This window comes from Aulostomus chinensis, chromosome 2 (assembly GCF_037954235.1).
Source record: "Aulostomus chinensis isolate RoL2024-O1b breed Wild chromosome 2, RoL_Achi_v1.0, whole genome shotgun sequence".
NCBI lineage: Eukaryota > Metazoa > Chordata > Actinopteri > Syngnathiformes > Aulostomidae > Aulostomus > Aulostomus chinensis.
The window spans coordinates 25,596,131-25,615,761 of NC_141321.1; the positions used below are offsets into that span (position 1 = coordinate 25,596,131).

The 19,631-nt window shown below is 40.7% G+C and overlaps 1 protein-coding gene across 1 annotated transcript in view; it reads right to left on the reverse strand.

Moving 5' to 3' along the window:
• smyd3 (SET and MYND domain containing 3) overlaps positions 1-19,631 on the reverse strand; it is a 66,958-nt gene that overhangs the window by 10,672 nt on the left and 36,655 nt on the right. The window contains exons 6-8 of the mRNA XM_086187342.1: positions 6,567-6,634; positions 2,862-2,964; positions 1,934-2,044 (exon numbers count right to left, since the gene is read on the reverse strand). Of these exons, the coding sequence (XP_086043468.1) occupies positions 1,934-2,044; positions 2,862-2,964; positions 6,567-6,634 (282 nt within the window). The remainder of the gene's footprint in view (positions 1-1,933; positions 2,045-2,861; positions 2,965-6,566; positions 6,635-19,631) is intronic.

The window sequence follows — 19,631 nt, forward strand, 5'->3', positions numbered from 1 at the left end:
AGACAGAAAGAATGAGGAGCGTGTTTGTTGCATGCACAACAAAGGTGGGCTGAATAAAATAAATCCCATCGCACCAGCAACTCAGCCGAGGGTGTCTCTCTCACCTTATCTCCCCCCACACACACACACACACACACACACACACACACACACACACACAGAAGATATTCTTAGTGGAGCGGTTTTGTGGTGGAGAGCGCTTTGGAAATTTATGTAGAAAATAATTGGCACAGGAAATAGTGTGAGGTGATCCTGCTGTCACCATCAAATAATAGCAATAATAATTACAACTAAAATTAGTATTCTCATTAATGCCACAAATCGTCACAAGTTAGCTTTAAAATTATACAAAATAGCCCTTGTTGATGAGAATTTTTCCAAACTACTTTCCAGTAAACTGATGCAGCCCACACTCGTGCTTTTGGAGCATAAATTATGAATATGATTATGAACACGGTAGAAATTAAAATAGGCACAGTATCAGGTGCTTATAGGTAATGCATAGGAATGGTGGGTCGGACATGAAAAGTTTTTGCCTCTTACTACTCCTTTTCGGACACTAAAAATGGATGATCCTTTTCTTTATGATTATTTTATATTTTGAATCTATTTGAAACATCTGCAGAGGAGAAGGAGTCTTTTTTGCTGTCATTTTGTTTACTTATGAGCAGTGTTATCATTAATGTATCTGGTAGAGGTCCACCAAACTTGATGAAGGGGAGAAAGAATCCATTCAGTTTTAATGCAGACTCATTTCATAGAGGGAAAACACCCTTTTTTTTTGTAAACACAGGATTCAGCCAAAGTCGCCTCAGCAGAGGTAGGTGTTCCCTCGAGTTTCGATAGCTTTATATTTTTTGTGTTGGTTTTAACTGTAAGACTGCAAACTAAAGTGTGCTCCAAGCAGAAATACAAAGAAAGAAGAGTGGAGGAGGGGTTATGGGGAGAAACATATGGATCGAGAAAGACACAGCGAGACACTGGAAGACAAGGATGGAGTGGATTAAGACGGATGGAAAAGAAAACTGCTCGTGAAAGACAAGATAATTTTTCTCATTTTTCAGTTGGTGGTCAGAGGACGAGATAGAAATAGCGAGCAAGAGGGCGCAGAGAGGTGGCGCGTAAAAGAGTGACAGAGAGGAAGAGGGCGACAGCAGGAGATAAGATGGAGTAGGAGAGTGAAGGACGACAAAGAGGTGAGGACAGAGTACACCTTAGCAGGTTCTGCACTGATATACCTTCTGAGCTACTGGCAATAAAGCAGAAGTGTGTGAATGTGAGTGTGTGTGTGTGTGTGTGTGTGTGTGTGTGTGTGTGTGTGTGTGTGTGTGTGAGAGAAGCAAGGACATTTCTGTAGGGTTAAGAGACTGAAACATTAGGTATAAATTCAGGTTAAAGAATATAAATAAATGTTGAGTGATTAAGTTCATACAACTTATTAATATAGTGTTTTATATGCATACTCACCATATACTAACAAGGTAATGAAACATGAATTTCTTTCAGATATGTGTAGCACTCCCTGGTTCCAATCATAGGTATTTCAGAGTTCTTTTATATTTCAACATAAAACATTCCACCTGCGTGACTGCACATGTCAAAGATGTTTCTCTGCTGGTAGAGCAAGTTATTCCGCTTTGTCTCTTTCATCGTTTCATCACTTACAAACACTTTCTAGTTCACCATCAAAGTACCTGTCGGTGCTGTAAGTGCAGCTAACACCCTTTTTTAATGTGTTGTATTTGTCGAGAAATAAAATTGTACATTTACTGCAGTTTTATTCGGCAATATTTTGGTAAAGAAAGCACAGTTGTCACTAAAGGTGAAGGAGATTTTGAATACATGAGGGAATCTCAGACTTGGCAACTAAGTTGGAGTGTGTGTGTGTGTGTGTGTGTGTGTGTGTGTGTGTGTGTCTGTCTGTCCGTCTTACAGTGTCTTGGGAGTCACATTGCTGGCAGTGGCAGGTGAAATGGTACTGGTGTTCCAGCTGTTTCCGACGATCTTCAGTCAATGACAACGTCTCGATGTAACTAATAGTAAGCTGGGGCAGAGAGGACAGTTCAGTTAGATTATATTTATTCATGCAGTTATCCTTATTGCAATTTACAGTTTAATACATCCATCCATCCACTTTCTTCCGCTTATTCCTGTTAAGGGTTGGGGGGGCTGGAGCCTATCCCAGCAGCTTTCGGGTGAGAGGTGGGGTTCACCCTGGACAGGTCGCCAGTCCATTGCAGGGCCAACACATAGAGACAGACAACCATTCACACTCACAGTCACACCTACAGTCAATTTAGAGTATCAATCAGCCTCGTCCCCTCTCGATGTCTTTGGACTGTGGGAAGAAGCTGGAGTACCAGAGAGAACCCACACAGGAACAGGGAGAACATGCAGACTCCACACAGAAAGACCCCGTGCCCGAGCCGGGACTCGAACGTGGAACCTTCTTGCTGTGAGGCGACAGTGCTAACCACTGCACCACCATGCCGCCCAGTTTAATACAGTTCAGTGCAAATTAACATGGAAACATAGAATAAACTCAGTGAGATGCTAGGATAGCTAAGTGTGTAAATAGAGCCCAGGCTAAAAATAACAAAATTATCATTCAAATGCACTCTCACCAATGTGTGTTATCACAGTACTTGTCTATGATAACTAGCTTCCATATTCAGCCAGTTACTTTAGTAATGAGAAATCCACTGCAGACAGAGTTACTTTCATGTTGTGTCATTTTAAACCCTTTCAACCTTGGATTCCTCCATCAGTGATCAATTCAATTCTGGATATACAAGCAGAGGCAACATCACAGCTGATAGTTATAAGTCATGCTGTGGAGACGCAGTATGGGTTGGTCCTACCTCGTCTTCAGGGTCGATATCCCGAACAGCTCTGAGGTGGAGTTTGGTTCCCTCAAATACTATCACACAGTTTGGCCTGCAATCATGGTTTAGCAGCGATAAACTGGGAGAGAGTAAACAAAATGACACAGCAGAGGGTTGGAAAGGAAAAAGGAAAGAGGGAAATGAAATAGAAACGCATTACTAAAGTCACCAACACCTGACCCGAAAATCTACTTTTGAGACAAAACCTTTGACCGCAATTCCACATGCAGTTCCGAGAGAATTAGCCTTCAATCTAGTTTGTGTCCCTAAAAGAGACAGCACTCCAAAAAAGACTAATCTTAAATTGAGGAGTTTGGAAAATGTGTTCAGAAGCTCATCCTGCTCAGCCTCCACGTCTAATAGTTATAGGGTTTTTCAAGTCAGTCACACAGGTAAAATTTTAATTTGTGCCAAACCCATGAACGGAATAAAACGTTGCCTGAATTTCCAGCCATCTGGGAGGTATGTTAGTATGGAGTGCTGAATGTCTTTTCACAGCTAAGGTGCTATTACAGGGATAAGTAGCACATAGTAACAGGACACCGAATGTGAATCCTTGACATAAAAAGACAAAATGCATTTGTTTGTTTGTATGTAATAAAACAACCCTCTTTTTTATGCATAATCATGTGTGCTGATAATTTTCAACATGAATCCTGCAAATGGACAGAATAAAAGAATGGATGTGACCCATGATGTTTTTAGACTGGGACTACAGATGCGAGGTAGGAGCAGCTGTCTGAGACTGACCTACCGAAACGGCCATCGTAGCGACTTGTCAATCACATGATATGCTAAAGCCACAGCCCAAAGCAAACCCTGCTTTAAAATTGTATTTGACTCTAAATGGAACCATAATTTACAGAGTAAATGTCAATCTGCATAAGGAAAATCTTTATTCAAGCAGCAAATCTAGAGAGAAGTGATATTTTCTTTGACTTCTGCGTAACCTTCAGTTTGTAATCAAAGGGGTTGCCCCCTGCTGGCTGTAAGAAACACTACAAGTTCAAGACAATTCTGCATTAGCTACTGGCTTCTTTTATACAGCCGATAACTCTGAGAGCTCCAATAGTCTAAATACAATACAATTACAGATGATTCCCTGCACAGGATGACAAAATGAGCACTCTGCTTCAGCGATAATAAATGTCAGCATTCATTTCTTTCTATTTGTCAGTCTGTCACAAGCATACAGACATGCATAGGAGTCAGGAAACGAATACTCCACTTCTGTCAAAACAAAGGCGTGGTTCCCAAATGTATGTAATACAACCCATCATCCTCCAACACAAACTCACAGCAGCAACATCAAGACATCGACAGCAAAATGATTGGTTTACTTACCCTTTCATTGGGTGCATGAGGAGGTTTCACCATTTAAGGTGTCAGTGTTTACCTGACTGTGGTCTCACTCAAATCACGATAAACAAGGAATCTCAGATATATTTCCTGCAACAATTTTTCTGATGTCATATACTGTAAACAAAGAGGACTATGTTAAGATATCTGCGACGGAGAGGGAAAAAAATGTGTATTTACTTTGACCTGCGTGTGACCTAAGGAGGAGTATTTGCATTAATTTAAAGGTACTTTAATGACTGATTCTCCTTTAACTGTCCTATAAGACACACTCGCTTGTTTATAAAACAAAGAGCGACCAAATATCAGAACCAACTCAGCAGCAAAGCCTCTACAGTGTCCACATCGACAATAAGGTCAGATTTACTGCAGGACTGTGAGGGAGAGAGCTAATAACTTGGCCACTGAGTATATTACCTTCATTAATGTTTGATGTTTGGCCTGCACCTTCTCCACTATAAAACGAAAAGAACAAAAGCAATGCAGCTCAGCAGCTACATTTCACTCCAGCTGAGGCAAAAATACCGATTTCAATCTTTCTTGCGTTTAAATTGTGATTATATATGCTGGTATTTGAAATAAAGAGATAATTTAAAGACCTAGTTGCCTCATGAAAAGCATTCAATGTTACTGCTGCACACATGGCTGAGAAAAAATACTGATGGCGATGGTCTGTGCTTATAATCCCCTCCATTACTGCTGCTCCCATTTATTATATTCATCGAGCAAAACAATGGCTGCAGGAGATAAGGACCGCATGTGTGTGTGTGTGTGTGTGACTGCGTGTGTGTAAGCCTTTGTAAAAGCATCAGCAACCCTTCAGCCTAGTTCTGCGGCAGAGAAGTTGCAGGTTGAATATCAACTAGAAATCAAGCCCTCTAAACAATGCTTTTATCTGATGGAGGGCATCTCATTAGCATACTAATTAGATTAATTACCTAAACTGCGTCTCACATATCTCTACTCTCACAAACTGAAACTAACTGTTGCTGAACAGAGCAGGACAAAGAGTGAAATATCAAATGAGCGTTTGTCCAAGGGACTTTTCATTCATGCACAGAAAAAGAAAGCATTTTTGAAGCATTTTTCTCTGCTGCTTTGTCATCTTTCACACAGGGATGCAGTTTATAAGGCTTTGTGTAGACATAGCTCACTATTGAAGGAGACATTAATTTATGGAATTACATGTGAAAACTTGTTTTACAAAGTTTTAAAGTGAGATATTTTTCTGAGGGTCGCAGAGGACATCACTTTGCTGTGGTGTAAATCGTCCTTCAGTTGTTTGCAATAGTCTATTATTCAATCGAGAGTAATGAAACGGTTTCTACTGAAACAGACGAACAATCCAATAAACACCTCCAGGGTCTTTGCTCCATTGTCAGTTTAGCTCCTCTCACTCTTCATGGCACACAGCAGAGAGGAGACGAGAGTTAGAACATTTGAAACAGAGTTTTCAGCAAGAAGAGAAAACTGAACAGAGGTGTTGCCTCATCAGTGTACAATAATCCCCTCTCTTCAGCAAACCCATGGTTGCTCGGCAACCCAAAATATGAATTGGCAAGGGGCAATCCTGCAAGCAGGGCCCATCGTTTATGGATGAGTTACAACACAAATCGCACAGACACACACTGATACACACACAGTTTGGCTGAGCTCTGGTAAAGCCACTGTGACCATCTGACATCTCAACACTGGTCCGATAAACTGGCTGAGACACCTGCAGATTGTGTGTGTGAGAGTGTGAGTGCGTGTGTGTGTTTATGTGCGTGTGTGCCACAACAGGCTGAATTTGACCCTATACATCCAGGGCACATTCCAGGGATTACAGTACATATCAACTCCCTGTGTGTGTTTGTGTGTGTGTCTACACTGACAACGTGTAGCAATGACAGGTCAAATCCCACCCTTCACACCAACAAGACATATAGGGACTACAGTGTGTATCACTGTGCTGTCTGTGAGTGCTCCCTTTCGCTTTTCTCTTACTCCAAACACTTAAAATATTCTGTCAACACTCATTCTCAAGTTTTCACCTAAAAAAAATAAATAAAATATTCACTTCCTCGAACTTCAAACAACCTGTCAGGAAAATAAGGAGTGGAGTGGGGGAGGGCTTTTAAAGTGAGTGGGTAAAGGATGGGTGGGGTTGGCAGGTGAACTCCAGTTACTTTTAAATTTCACTGTGAATTTATTGTACAAATGAGAAAGAGAGAGAGGGAGAGAGAGAGAGAGATACCATCTCACCCAGATTGTGAGCTAGATTGGGAATAATGATGCTTTTTAGATGTGTATGCGTTCTGTGTGTGCGTGTGTGTGCGTTACCTTGGATACAGCCCAACTCCAATCTCTTGCAACTCTCCGTCACTGATGGTGAAACAATTACATGTCACCTAAAGGACAGAAAGAGGGTAAAAAGTAGAGACGAGAGAGAAATTATTTGCTAAATTGCCTCAGGGATCCAACAATACCTTTCATCATATGTTCTGAACATTTTCACTTTGGCACCTGCGAAGCCCCACTGGCACATGGAAGAAACATGACACGCTTGAGATGCAAAGGGCTCGGATTGTGTAAAAGTATCAGCTGGTTATTTCAGAGCAGGGCAAATTCACTGATTCAAAGAAAATAAAAGCCATCAGAGAAAAGAACCTGTGATATTTTTCATCAGCTGTTACAAATTTCATACCTTTCGGTAACCATTGAGAGAACTTCTAATGTGGAGGAAATGTTTTACTGTGACTGCCAAATGAGCTACGTTAACATCAGTTTAATAGTAGGTTAATATGTAAAGACGGCTCATAAACTACAAAGGAGAAACAGGTTATTATATTAAAATTAAATTATTTGAATTAAAAATTCAATATTACTTAAATGTACTGATCCACAGTTTTTCAGTTGCGATGTGATTCAGAAAGATGCGAGATCAAACTGCTACTGATACCAGGTGGAACTTGAGCGTTATTTGAACGATCCAAATAAAAACTGATTTGCAGTGAGACATTAAATACCGTTTCATTGATAACAACGTAGACCCTGCCAGACCAGGTTTGGGTTAGATATGAAAGGTACAGCAAAGGCATCAACTCCATTTAAAATTCTTTGCGTACAGTAACATGATTTAACTTCTCTCGGTTGACATCAATTGAAGACAACTTGGAAGGTCCGGCACATTTTACTGCTGCTATAAATGTTACAAATGAAGATTTGTTCATGATGTTCTCAGTTTTACGTGGGAGTTTATAGCCTCCCATTATGTGGTTTTGGTGATTTATTGTAGTATTGCCTGGACAGTTTGGATGTGGAGCGTTTTTTCATATGTCCTGCCTCGTCGGTTAGCCTCCGCTTCTACCCTGCTCCGTTTCAGGCCTCGCTGGCCCCGCCTCTATTGCCATTCGCAACTCTATAATAAAATATCACTCAAGACAAGTTGTGCCTTAAGTGTGAGACTGCGTACCTCCTACACAGTGTTATCAGTCTGAACATTTTTAAGATGTTCAGAATATATGTGGCCTGTAAAAAAAAAGAAAGGGTCGGATATTTACTCGGGGGAGTGGGGGAGTATCAGGAGACAGGATGGGTCATAATTTGTGATCCCCGTAGAGTTAATAGACTCCGGACCTGCTGCTGGTCTCCTAAATGGGCGGAGCAGCGGTGAAGTGTGACACAGACACAGGAAATGACTCTTTCACAGGCCGTCTTCTTTCTGAAGTGTTAGCTTAAATCAACTAAAACTGTTTTTTTTTTTTAATATCGCTAGCTTAACGTATCTCCAAAAATACATTGTCACAAAAAGCAACAAGTTGTATCGAAATAAGAACAGTTTGCTGACCACGTATTGGGATTATACACTGGTTCTGTCAAACTTAATAAAGTCACATATTAAAAGTTTTGCAGGGAAAATAATCCTCTACCTTAAAGGGGTGCTATGCATTGTGGGGCAGTTAAAAATGGCCAATAAACATATGATGCTTTTTTTTTTTTTTTAGCTTTTATCTATTGAGGGGAATCTCACTGCGTGACCCTCTCTTTAAACAGCTGCGCCCACATCACATTCACTCAGTTACACATTCATAACTGGAAGAACAACCGCAGTCTGATCTGCTGGCCACTGAGCAGCTCCACTGGAGCAGTCGGGGTTAACGGCCTTGCTCAAGGGCACCTCAGCGGCGGCCTTGCAATCAAGTACTTCTCTTATACATAAAGTGAGTGCACGATGTAGTTGGAACACACTATGTACTTGATATGATGTCATAGTTAATATGCATAGGTCTAAAGGGGATTAGGGTTGTCTGCAAGATTTCAAGGGACAGATTTACAGGAGCACATTAATGATCGAGACAGAGCTTGGAGTGGAAAGACGAGAGACTTCAGCTGAGGAGGAAATACATCTTTTGCTCCTTTCAATTAATAGAGAATATCTGGTTTGAAAACCTGAAAAAAGTCCTGCAGAAGTTACTGAAAAGGGAGATACTCGGAGGGATGATTAACAGGAAGACAAGAATAAACACGTGAAAACACAGATTACATTTACAAAGAGTGAACACAAACAAACACCCTTGTCTTTGATCTGTCAGGTATTGAGCTGGAATATTAAACAGCTCGTGGACGTGGTATGTTTGAGGGAACGGTAATTTCTCTGCCCCATCCAGAAAGTAGATAAATGAGTACAACTTTAGTAACATTAGTATTCAGGCTGTCAGGTAAGGTAGTAGAAAGCAGAAGACACACAGACAGAGAGGGTGGGGGGGGGGGGGTGATGGGGGGATTTAAGTGAGCCTCAGACAGATGTTCCCCATCCTGATGATACTACCACTGAACCAGGACTCATCAAAATAATCTGATTTGAAGCTGAGGTTGTCATCAACACCATTAGAGTCGAGCCTTGAGGGAAATTAGGGGGTTTTACGAAACTTATACACCACAAAGCCAACAGATTTGAATGTAATTATACAGGAAAACAGAGGCATGCGCACACACACACACAAACCGCACACACACACACAAACCGCGCACACTCACGCACGCACACACACACACACACACACACACACACACACACACACACAAACCGCGCACACTCACGCACGCACACACACACAGAAAAATCAACAAGATCATGGAGCCAGGCTGAATGACAAGTGGTGACCTTTTCAGATTGACTGACATTCAGAAAGAGAACACAGCCGCTGAGTGGGAGAACAAAGTAAGTGTAACTGAAACTTCATTTTTAATAGTCACCTCCCTGTACTGCTCTCTAGTCTAAAGGAGGCATTTGAGCCCCCCCACAGTTTTCATTTTATAAGGAAAAGGACGTGTTGATTAGCGACAGCATGAGTTTTGGTGGGTGAAGTGTAGAGAAAAATTAAACAAAGTGTGGCAGGGTGCTCTGCTGGGACCACAGAGCGTGAACACTAACACTCTCTGGGGATGAGATTCAATCTAGCAGAACACACACACCTGCAGAGCTGACTTGCATACAGCTTTTGCATCACTAACACATGCGCGCACATGCACATGCGCACACGCGCACAAATACACACACACACACACAAATGCTTCCCTACTTTACACAAATATGCATCTTATAACTCCAGTGACATATTTCTAACTGCCTCCTGTAGCCTCCCCTAGCCTGGTGCCGTCCCTCCTGCTTCCATCACAGTAACGTGAAGTAACTCTTCGCTGACACTGACAGCACTGACCTGACAATCAACCTGTCTTAAAAGTGTTCACCTGACAGTCTTACAGAGTATTCTGTCCACACTCCTGTATACATGCTGTAGGAATCAGACTAATGAATGAAGACATCTGTCCATGTTGCATCCCTGCGTTCTGCACCCTCCTTCAGTCCTGTGGTGCACAACCTACTGAATTTAATGCCAGACGAGCTTGAGTCAGACCTGGAAGAGGACTTCACAAACTACGACACTACACATCAAACTGCCAACCTTTGGTGCTCAAATGCAACTTTATAGAAGGTAATGGGGGACAGAAATGCTGAAGTGACCGCATGCTTGCTGCATCTCAAGACTGTTTTTCAAAGAATAACTTTACATTGCAATGATTTAGAAAAATCAGGAAATTAGTAGTAAAACAAACGGTGCCCAATCATCCAGTAATAAAATCTAGGGAATAAAATGTTGTTTTTTTTTCAAAATCACCTGAAGGGGCTTTATTGATACAACATCTTATCTTAGCACTACTACTTGGAGTGTAACATTCCCTCACTTATCTGAACACACACTTTCATACAGTCATGGTGGAAGATGCCATGCAAGCCATCAGGGGCTATTTGGAGTTTCAGCATCCTGATCAAGGACGTTCTTGTCTGTGGAGGAGCTGAGGATGGAAGAGGAAGTTAAGCCAATCTTCCTCATGAGCTGCCATGAAGATTGAGATGTATCCTCGTCGTGATTAGTTACAGCTCTACTCTACAAACACCCACAGAGAACGGGGAGAATAACACACAAAATACATCTCACTTTGGCTCTAAACTGACCTGTAACCTGTTTGCCGGGGTCACCTGGTTGTCCTTTCATCTGCATTGATTTCAAGTTTCTGGTAGAAGGCGATAGTAAATGTGCAATGTTCCACTGCAGTACCTCGGCTGCTGTAACACTTATCATACTGTCTATCCTCTCTCTTTTCTCCATCAATCTCTCTTCTTTTACATTCCAGTTCTGTATAGAGTATACATTTATAGATTCATCTGCTCTTTAGCTTTTAAATTTTCCATTTTCTAACACTATCACCTTTGCATTTGTCGTATCAATGCACTGGACTGCACTTTGGTTTGACTCTTTGCGATGATGACACTGAAGGGATTCTGACGCCTCAGTAGCACCTGGAGGAAACGTCTTCAAATGTAGGTCACCCCCCCCCAGCCCCCCTAAACATGTTTTTGGCCATAACTGTAAAAACTCCTGCACCTAATCACATTTCTGACCATTCCTCAACACTACATGTAACCCTGGAAAAGAAGAGATAGCATCATTAAATGTAAATCAATTCATAATATTCACTATATAGAACATTATGGACTCCGGTCAGTTGTAAAATGGTTGAAGGCTATAATGTATTGCATTATCGAAAGAAGAGAGTGAAAAATGTTGCCCGTAGGATAAACTCACTGCTTTCGGGCTGATGTGCATTTACAAAGAAGTAGAAGATAATAAAACTCATCAGCCAGGTGAGCGTACATCCATCAGTGACCACAGTTCATGCTATTTTCCTGCAGTGAGAGTGTTAAGCACCTTCCACAGTTCACCTGTTCTTTTATACCGTCCCCCGTAATGAAAGGGAGCCGTCCAATGCTACAAGTGTGAGTTCAGGCGAGGTGGCTGTCAGTCATGAGGTAGAGCGTCAGAGGAGAGAAGGCCAGAAAAATGCTGTCTGGAGAATTTCCTTCTATCCATCTTGAGGGAATAAAATTGAATTTCACAAAATGAAATGAAAGGACCACCCCAGCAAAACAATAAAGCCCAAATTCTTAACAGCAGGCTCTTATTGTGGATTACAGGTCTGATAGGATTAAGCCGCACCCATTCCCACTGTAGAGAATAAAGATACCATGCAGCATGGTGTGTATGTGTAAGAGAGTGAGTGAGCGTGTGTGTGTGTGTGTGTCTTTAAAATGACGCATTAAAATTGTTGGTCCCAGCATCAATTCATTTGTTTGCTCATTTATTTCCCTGACTGTCACCCACAATACTCACGCTGATTATGTTTGAGTGAAATTTGAAGAGATGATCAATGGGAGATACAGGAACAGAAGCAGGCGAGTCAATACAGCCTGTGATGTGGAAAATGAAAAAACACCCCATCTCTAAAATGTCAAATAGTGTTCGGGAATCCCCCCCCCCCCAAAAAAAAACCCAACAACAAAACAACATGTCACTCTTTTCATATGTTTTGGACTTTATGCTGCAGGCTGTGAAAACACTGTTAGTAGCAGTTTCAGTAGAATTTGGAGAGATGTACAACCACACAGAGTTAAAGGACTGAACTCTGCCAAAAAGAGAAAAAAATGAAAGTGGCTGTAGGAATGTGGAAGTCTGCTGGTGTGTCTCTGTTCCAGCTCTCAGCCGCCTTTTTACTCAATTCACATGTTCTCCACACCTAAAACATGACCTGTTCATGACCGAATGTAAATGTTACCTGAGTTTTTGCTTTGCGATATCTTTAACGCCCCTTGTTTATTTGTTTTTGCCAAACAGAAAATGTCATTAATGTTTTAATTCCATGACTTGAAATATCAAACCCCAAAGAAGCAAACTGAACATTCCTATTGAACTATTGAGTAAAAAATGGAAAAATATGTGCAATCATCACTTCTGCTGAGAACAGACTGACCAAATGAGTAAAATACAAAATTAAAATCATTAATATGAATGGAGAGATTAAATCATACATTACTAAGCAAGCTAACCATTGAGCTGCTACATATCCGCCCTCCTTCTAGCTTTAACTCCAGTTTTCTGGCGACAAAACTGCTTGATTTAATGAATCACTGCAGTCATTTTTAATTAATTTACTTATTTGTATTTGGACTGAAACAATGATGTTTCCCTGACTGAGTGTTCTCTTGTGTCAAAACCACAGCATTGTCAGAACTGTTTCATAATATTACATTTCCTACTGAGAATAAATGAACTGTCTGGCATTTTGCTGGGGGTTGGGGGATCATAACTGACGCTTATCACAATTGTAGGGAATGTCAGCAGTTTGTGAACCATAAACCAAACTGAATATTTTTTGAAGGTTTCTGAGTCCGAGTGATACTTCACCCAGAAAGCGTATGTTCATGGTAGCACTGAGCACCAACAGTTGGTGCATTCAATAGAGCAAACCCAATTTTTGGTGCTTGTTCACAGTAGAAAGGTTATTTTTGCGTGCTTTTGATCAGTGTTTGTGAATTCCTGAGCACACAGCTGGATAAAGACAACTAAAACTCCTCCGCCGCATTCTGCTGTCGTTCTCTTCATCCATCTTTGCCTATCACAAAGAAAATACAGAATGTGAGGAATCTTAGAAATGTAGCTTTCATCAGATCCAGTTCTTACTATATAACAATGAAAAGTTAACCATTAATTGCTGCTACTAGACATGAAGAAGAAAACACTGGGCTGGTGGTGTTTACTGTGAACTCCAGTCGGCTGCACAGGACTGCAGAGAGAAAGCCTGCTGACATTAAGTATTCATGGTGGGATGAGCAGATCAAAATGATTTCAGTGACATTTTGGAAACATATATGGGCGGCACATTTCTAAGTAGCTGGATGGGGGTTTGGGACGGTGTGGAGCGGGAGGTCCTGTCATCTCCTATCGGAGGACTTGGACTGCTTTGCTTTGTCCTGTCATGTCAAGACAAAGAACTTGTGACTGGATAGTTTACGTCTTTAATGTTGTTGGAATCGGTTCAATTACTGTCAATCTGGCAAGAACTACAAAGGCCATCAGTCACAATCAAAAGACGTGTGTGTTTTATGAGACTGTGTGTGGGAGTGTTTGCACTATTAATGCTTTGATAAAGTATTTATGACTTAATCATGGTGCTTTGATCTCTCAATAGACATGCAAACACACAGAGATAATCAGAAATAGCAGAATAGATAAATATCAGGTTGTTGCATGCGCACACACACACGCACACACAGAGCTTCTTTAGGATTTAATCACCTATAATGTTTTTTCCCTCTCCCTATTATCGTTTTTGTTACTTTCCTATCACTAAGTGGGCCGCAGTTTAAAAATCAGCAGATGTTCAGCGTCTGCAAAGTGCTTTTCTCTTGTTTCTCCGCAGTTTTCAATGTTCTGCTTTTTTGTGGCTGAAGGAGTCATAGTTAACAATCAATGTGTGATAGCTCAAACAATCAGGAGAATAAGAAAAGGATTGAGAATACATGTCACATCATGGAGTCACACTAGACTGTCAATGCATTGATATGTTGTTAAACACACACACACACACACACTGCTTACAAGTACACACTCAGATACACTTTCTTAACCATTTCTAACAAGTGAACAGATTCAATATGATGAAGATAGGACGGATCACCAGAGGTACCACATACATGTGTCACTGAAACCCTACTTGGTATTGGAAGGCATTGGTACAGTATGTGAGCACACTAAAGTGCACATCACATATTTTTGTATGTACAAGCAAATAATAAATGTGTACACACACACACACACACACACACACACACACACACACACACACACACACACACACACACACACACACAGCCTTGGGCTGTGTGTCATCAAAGATGAGATTGCCTCTTGCTCCCAAATGACTTATTTCCATTTTCATACCCAATCATCTTTAAGAGAAATAGGGAAAGAAATTTGCTATGTGTGTTTTTGTCAAGTTGGCACATTTTCAGCTGATGAGCTGCAACACCCATATGAGCACAAACAGAAACACACACACAATCATATTAAATCTTCCCTGTCCCCAGAGTGAATCCCGTAGATATTTCCTTTTCCCTGCTGCCCGACAAGGAACAATTTGTTAATACTGTTTACATGTTACTAGCTAAGCTTCCCAGTACAGTTAAAGGTCATATTTGGAATATCAATAGCAAGATTGAAGCAGTCTGTGAGGTTGTTTTTTTTAAGAAAGATTCTTTTTGCAGTGTGCAGCAATGCTCCTCTCACTGTCAATAAGATTACATAAAAATGCAATCTTGGCACATAACAAATACCACATTGAGCTTTAAATGTTAGCAGAGTGTGTCCCAGAGTTCCAGCTCATCCAATATCGCAGCTGTTCAAGAACAAACATTACCTGAGAGGGCAATTTAGTTTCTCTTTCTTTCCCTGATTCTCTTGATCATTCAACCAGAAAAGAAAGAAATAAAGCAGGCAAGAAAGAATGCATGATAGCTAGTAGAGGAAGAAAAAAAAAGTAACGAGGAAATGAGGAAAACGTTAAGTTTAGCCAAGCAGAAAGTCTGGTGGCAGGTTAAATCAGGGGAACAGAGGTGGGTTAAGAAAAAAAGAGGAGGTTATTGTTTCCAGGGAAGTCTTTTTTTAGGCAATAGGTTTTTACTGTGTGACTGCTCTGCCGTAGTCTGAATCAAAGGATGTTTCACGGGGGAATAAGCGTTCCTTCCTCCTTTCCGAGGGCGGCAGTCAGTCAGCTCTGACTGGGTTTCCCTCTCACATCTTCAGCATCCCTCTGTAACATTGAGTGAGCACAAATGCAACCACAGGCTACTGAACATACAGGACATGCCACTCGTCAGCATTTAATGTTGTGCTTTGTGGAATATAAACACAATTTCCCCTTCCCACTTTATATAGCCGCAACATTAACTGAAGCAGCAAACTGGTTCAGGTTATGATCTAAAGAGCTGTGACCATGTGGATTCACTTGTTCATGCACCAAGTGAGTCATCAGAAATTAATTAAAAAATGTTAATAGAGTCAAGAAGAAGTTTCATTTTAGTGGAATTTTATCATGAAATTAATCATTTCCATCAAGAGAAAACTGTGCCCTTGTACAGCTCACAATCTTGACTTCAGATGAATTTCCTCCAAAACATAAAATGTACTGTGTACTATATACAGCACTACTACGAATGAACTATTTCTGAAAGATTCAAGATCTACAAAAGATGGCATTATCCTGGAAAAAGACGTGGGGTAAGAATCATAGATGGCGTTTCTGTTCTGAATGTCTAAAATCACCTCCAAACATGATTTGACACGCTACCTCTGACTACTTGACAGTTTACTAAAGACAGTTAATGTACCATCTGAATCAACAAACAGCAAACTATCAAAAATTTTACCTGAGCTTTGCTTGAATTAAAACATGTAGGACATTGTCTTCCCAGAGAAAGCATCTAAATAGGACATCAATGCAAATGTGTTAACGTTTAACTGTTCTGTGTCGTCTAGTGGCCATAACTTTAACCAGAACAAAGGAGGCTATCAGATGGCGGTCATATGTAGTGAGAGGTCCAAACACCAGCTATGTCCCATCTTCTGCTGTAAGTGTCACATCTCCATGCGACTAAAAACCGTCTTTTTAAAACCAAAACTTTGCTCATCTCCTAATCTTAATCAGGTGGGTATTACTGAAAGCTGTAATTAACCTTGTTTTGGCGTGACTAAACTTTAAAAACCTGCAATCGCTAAATGCTGAGTGTTACAGACACTAACAAAAGGATTTATATCAGAAGGAACAACCGTATGTTGACATTTGTGTCAAAGGACTTGTGTTAAAGCTGATAAGAGCTATGATCGGCACCCTTATAGTTGGGTGTTTGATTGACACGTGTCCCCAGAAATCTCTGACACTCCGAAAAGAGAGAGGCATCAGTACTGTACTGGGACTGCACCATCGGCTGTTTGCATATCAGAGGCAGCCTCAAGGCAAACAAATATTGAGTTTGGGCACAGTTTGGGGGGAAAACATGTCACCAATCGTGGTTGCCAAGTAACTGGTGATCCCCCTCCCATTCATATTTGATACTACTAATCCCATCCAGTGTTGTAGGGTACTCAGCAACTGCTGATCCTTTGCCAATTAATCTTCAACTCCAGGGTATTTTTTACTCCTGGCATTTTATGCAGCCAAGGATCCACACAAATGTTCAACATCCTAAATGTCGCAATTAGTGTTATTATTGCTGCTGCAGGTCAGCAGAAAATTAAAGGCTGGAGAGATTTTCTAAAGGTTGTTCTAGAAGCCCACTGATGATGTGCATGACCACTTAACAGTACAATTTTGAAAACTCCTACCATCCATCCATCCATCCAACCATCATCTTCCACTTGTTCCAATTCAAGGAGGGGGGGAGGCTGCAGCATATCCCAGCGAGAGGCCGGGTTCACCCTGGACAGGTCGCCAGTCCATCACAGGACCAACACATAGAGACAGACAACCATTCACACTCACACCTACGGTCAATTTAGAGTATCAATCAGTCTCGTCCTCTCTTGATGTCTTTGGACTGTGGGAGGAAGCTGGAGAACCCATGCACGACCAGGGAGAACATGGAGACTCCACACAGAAAGATCCCGTGCCCTAGCCAGGACTCGAACCCGGAACCTTCTTGCTGTGAGGCGACAGCGCTAACCACTGCACCACCGTGCCGCCCCACACACACACACACACACACTGCAAAATTATTTTGTATTACAATAATTTAGATAAAATACATATGCTTATTTTGATAATAACTAAAATAAAAACTAGTACAATAACAATTTAATATTACCAGTCTTATTACCTTAGGAATTTATCATTAAATCAATTCAATCATTAAGTTCAATATCCGTTCAATATTGTCTTTAGATTTTCTGGTGTCATTAGAGGAACGCACCTCAGTGAATGTTTCCATGCACAACCATAAAACTTTTCTGTTGCTGAATTGTATATTCTCTCTCTCCATATATATATATATATATATATATATATATATATATATATATATATATATATATACACACATATACAGAATTTGTGATACGTTTGTGTGTGTGCGCACTCACTCACTCACTCACCCCCTCACACACACACACACACACACACACACACACACACACACACACACACACACACACATACACCGAGGTTGTAAAACTACAATTATTACCCACTCCAGGATGTCTGTTAGGTTACAGGTCAAATGCTCCATCCAATTATCTGTGTGTACACTGTGTGCATGTGAGAATGTGAGTGTGTGTGAGATTGTGAGTGTGTGTTTGAGTGTTAGGGCATGTCTGAATGCTTTCACAATATATTATACTAACTAATGCCCACACATTTATACACTGCATACAAATCCCTGCATGCTCTGAACAGACTAGGTTGTAAAGATAATGGGGCTTTTATGACACACATAGTGTTTAATCAATAGTCGTCCTAATAATGATGCCAACCCTACTGTATTACACACACACACACACACACACACACACACACACACACACACACACACACACACACACACACACACACACACACACACACACACACACAGTGGCATGTGTGCAAGCGCATGGAGGATTCCCTGGTTAAGGATCATGGGATTTCCTGTTTACATCAGTACATGATTATCAGTGCTTAATGGCTAAATCTTTGCCTGTCTTGCAGGTGAACTCTAATTTTACTCCATGTTGTTCTTCTTAGACTGCACTGTCCTGTCTACAGATGCTGTTATCTGCTTGGACTAAAAAATAACAATTCCAAATGTAGTATTGTAGTACCCGACATAGTACTGGGATACGATCTTTTACTATGACACTTCTGATTTTATTCATTTATATGATTCTGGGTTTGTTTTTTCCTTTTCTTTTCCATATGATCTCATTCTATGAAAAAGGTCATCAAAAAGTCTTAACATGGCAATCTGGTACATCACTTTAAAAGCAAAATGTAATGGCAGAAGTGACAGTGTTGATGCAAATGATGTTGAATATAATGTGTTGGATGTTGCACAGAAGATAATTAGAAGATTACAAAAGCTGTGCTTCTTAGCTTGTCATGTGAAATGCTGCTGCTGCTGCTCTGTGTGTGTGTGTGTGTGTGTGTGTGTGTGTGTGTGTGTGTGTGAAGGTGGTCTCCAGGCTGCTTGTCAGTGAGGTATTACCCTCAACCTTAATAACTACACTGGCCATGAATAATGAGTTCTACAGATCAATAACATTATTTCTTTCCAGTATATTATGGGAAGATTGCCATTTTATATTCTATTTGAGATCTTTTCATTGTGTAAGTGACAACTTAATGGACTGGTTAACTCATGTGTTCCTCTAGTTTCCTTGAGATTTACATAGATTTACGTAAAATACCATACCAGGTAATGCTACCTTCTTGTAGCTTGTATTTTACGTGCTCCTACTCTCTGCCTTCATCTGGTCATATGTGTGTCCTTCACAGAACAGAGACTCCTAATTTAACTGGTGTCATTAGCATACACACATGCAATCAGGAAATTAGCATAATAGTGAATAGTGTGAATATGAATAGGGTTGTCCTAAGGAAAGGGCGAAAGAATCTAAAAAAAAAACAAAAACCTTTTTCAACCTCAAAAACACAACTTTGGCAAAAATAGTCCTGCTTTCATTGAATTGTTTCAGAAAATGCATGTAGAACTGTAGGAATGTGGTGAATATGAACATCTACAGAAACATTCATTTTTCTCTGTGTTTTTCTCACTGTCTGGGTGTGTATATGTGTGCATGTATGATTACATACTGGAGATGGTATGTGTGTTTTCTCCTGTGGTCGCCATCCCTAAATGTCCATGCAGCTATACTGTGTGTGTGTGTGTGTGTGTGTGTGTGTGTGTGTGTGTGTGTGTGTGTGTGTGTGTGAAGTAGTGAGGTGGAATGTAATATGCGCCTGATTTAAAACCCTGTT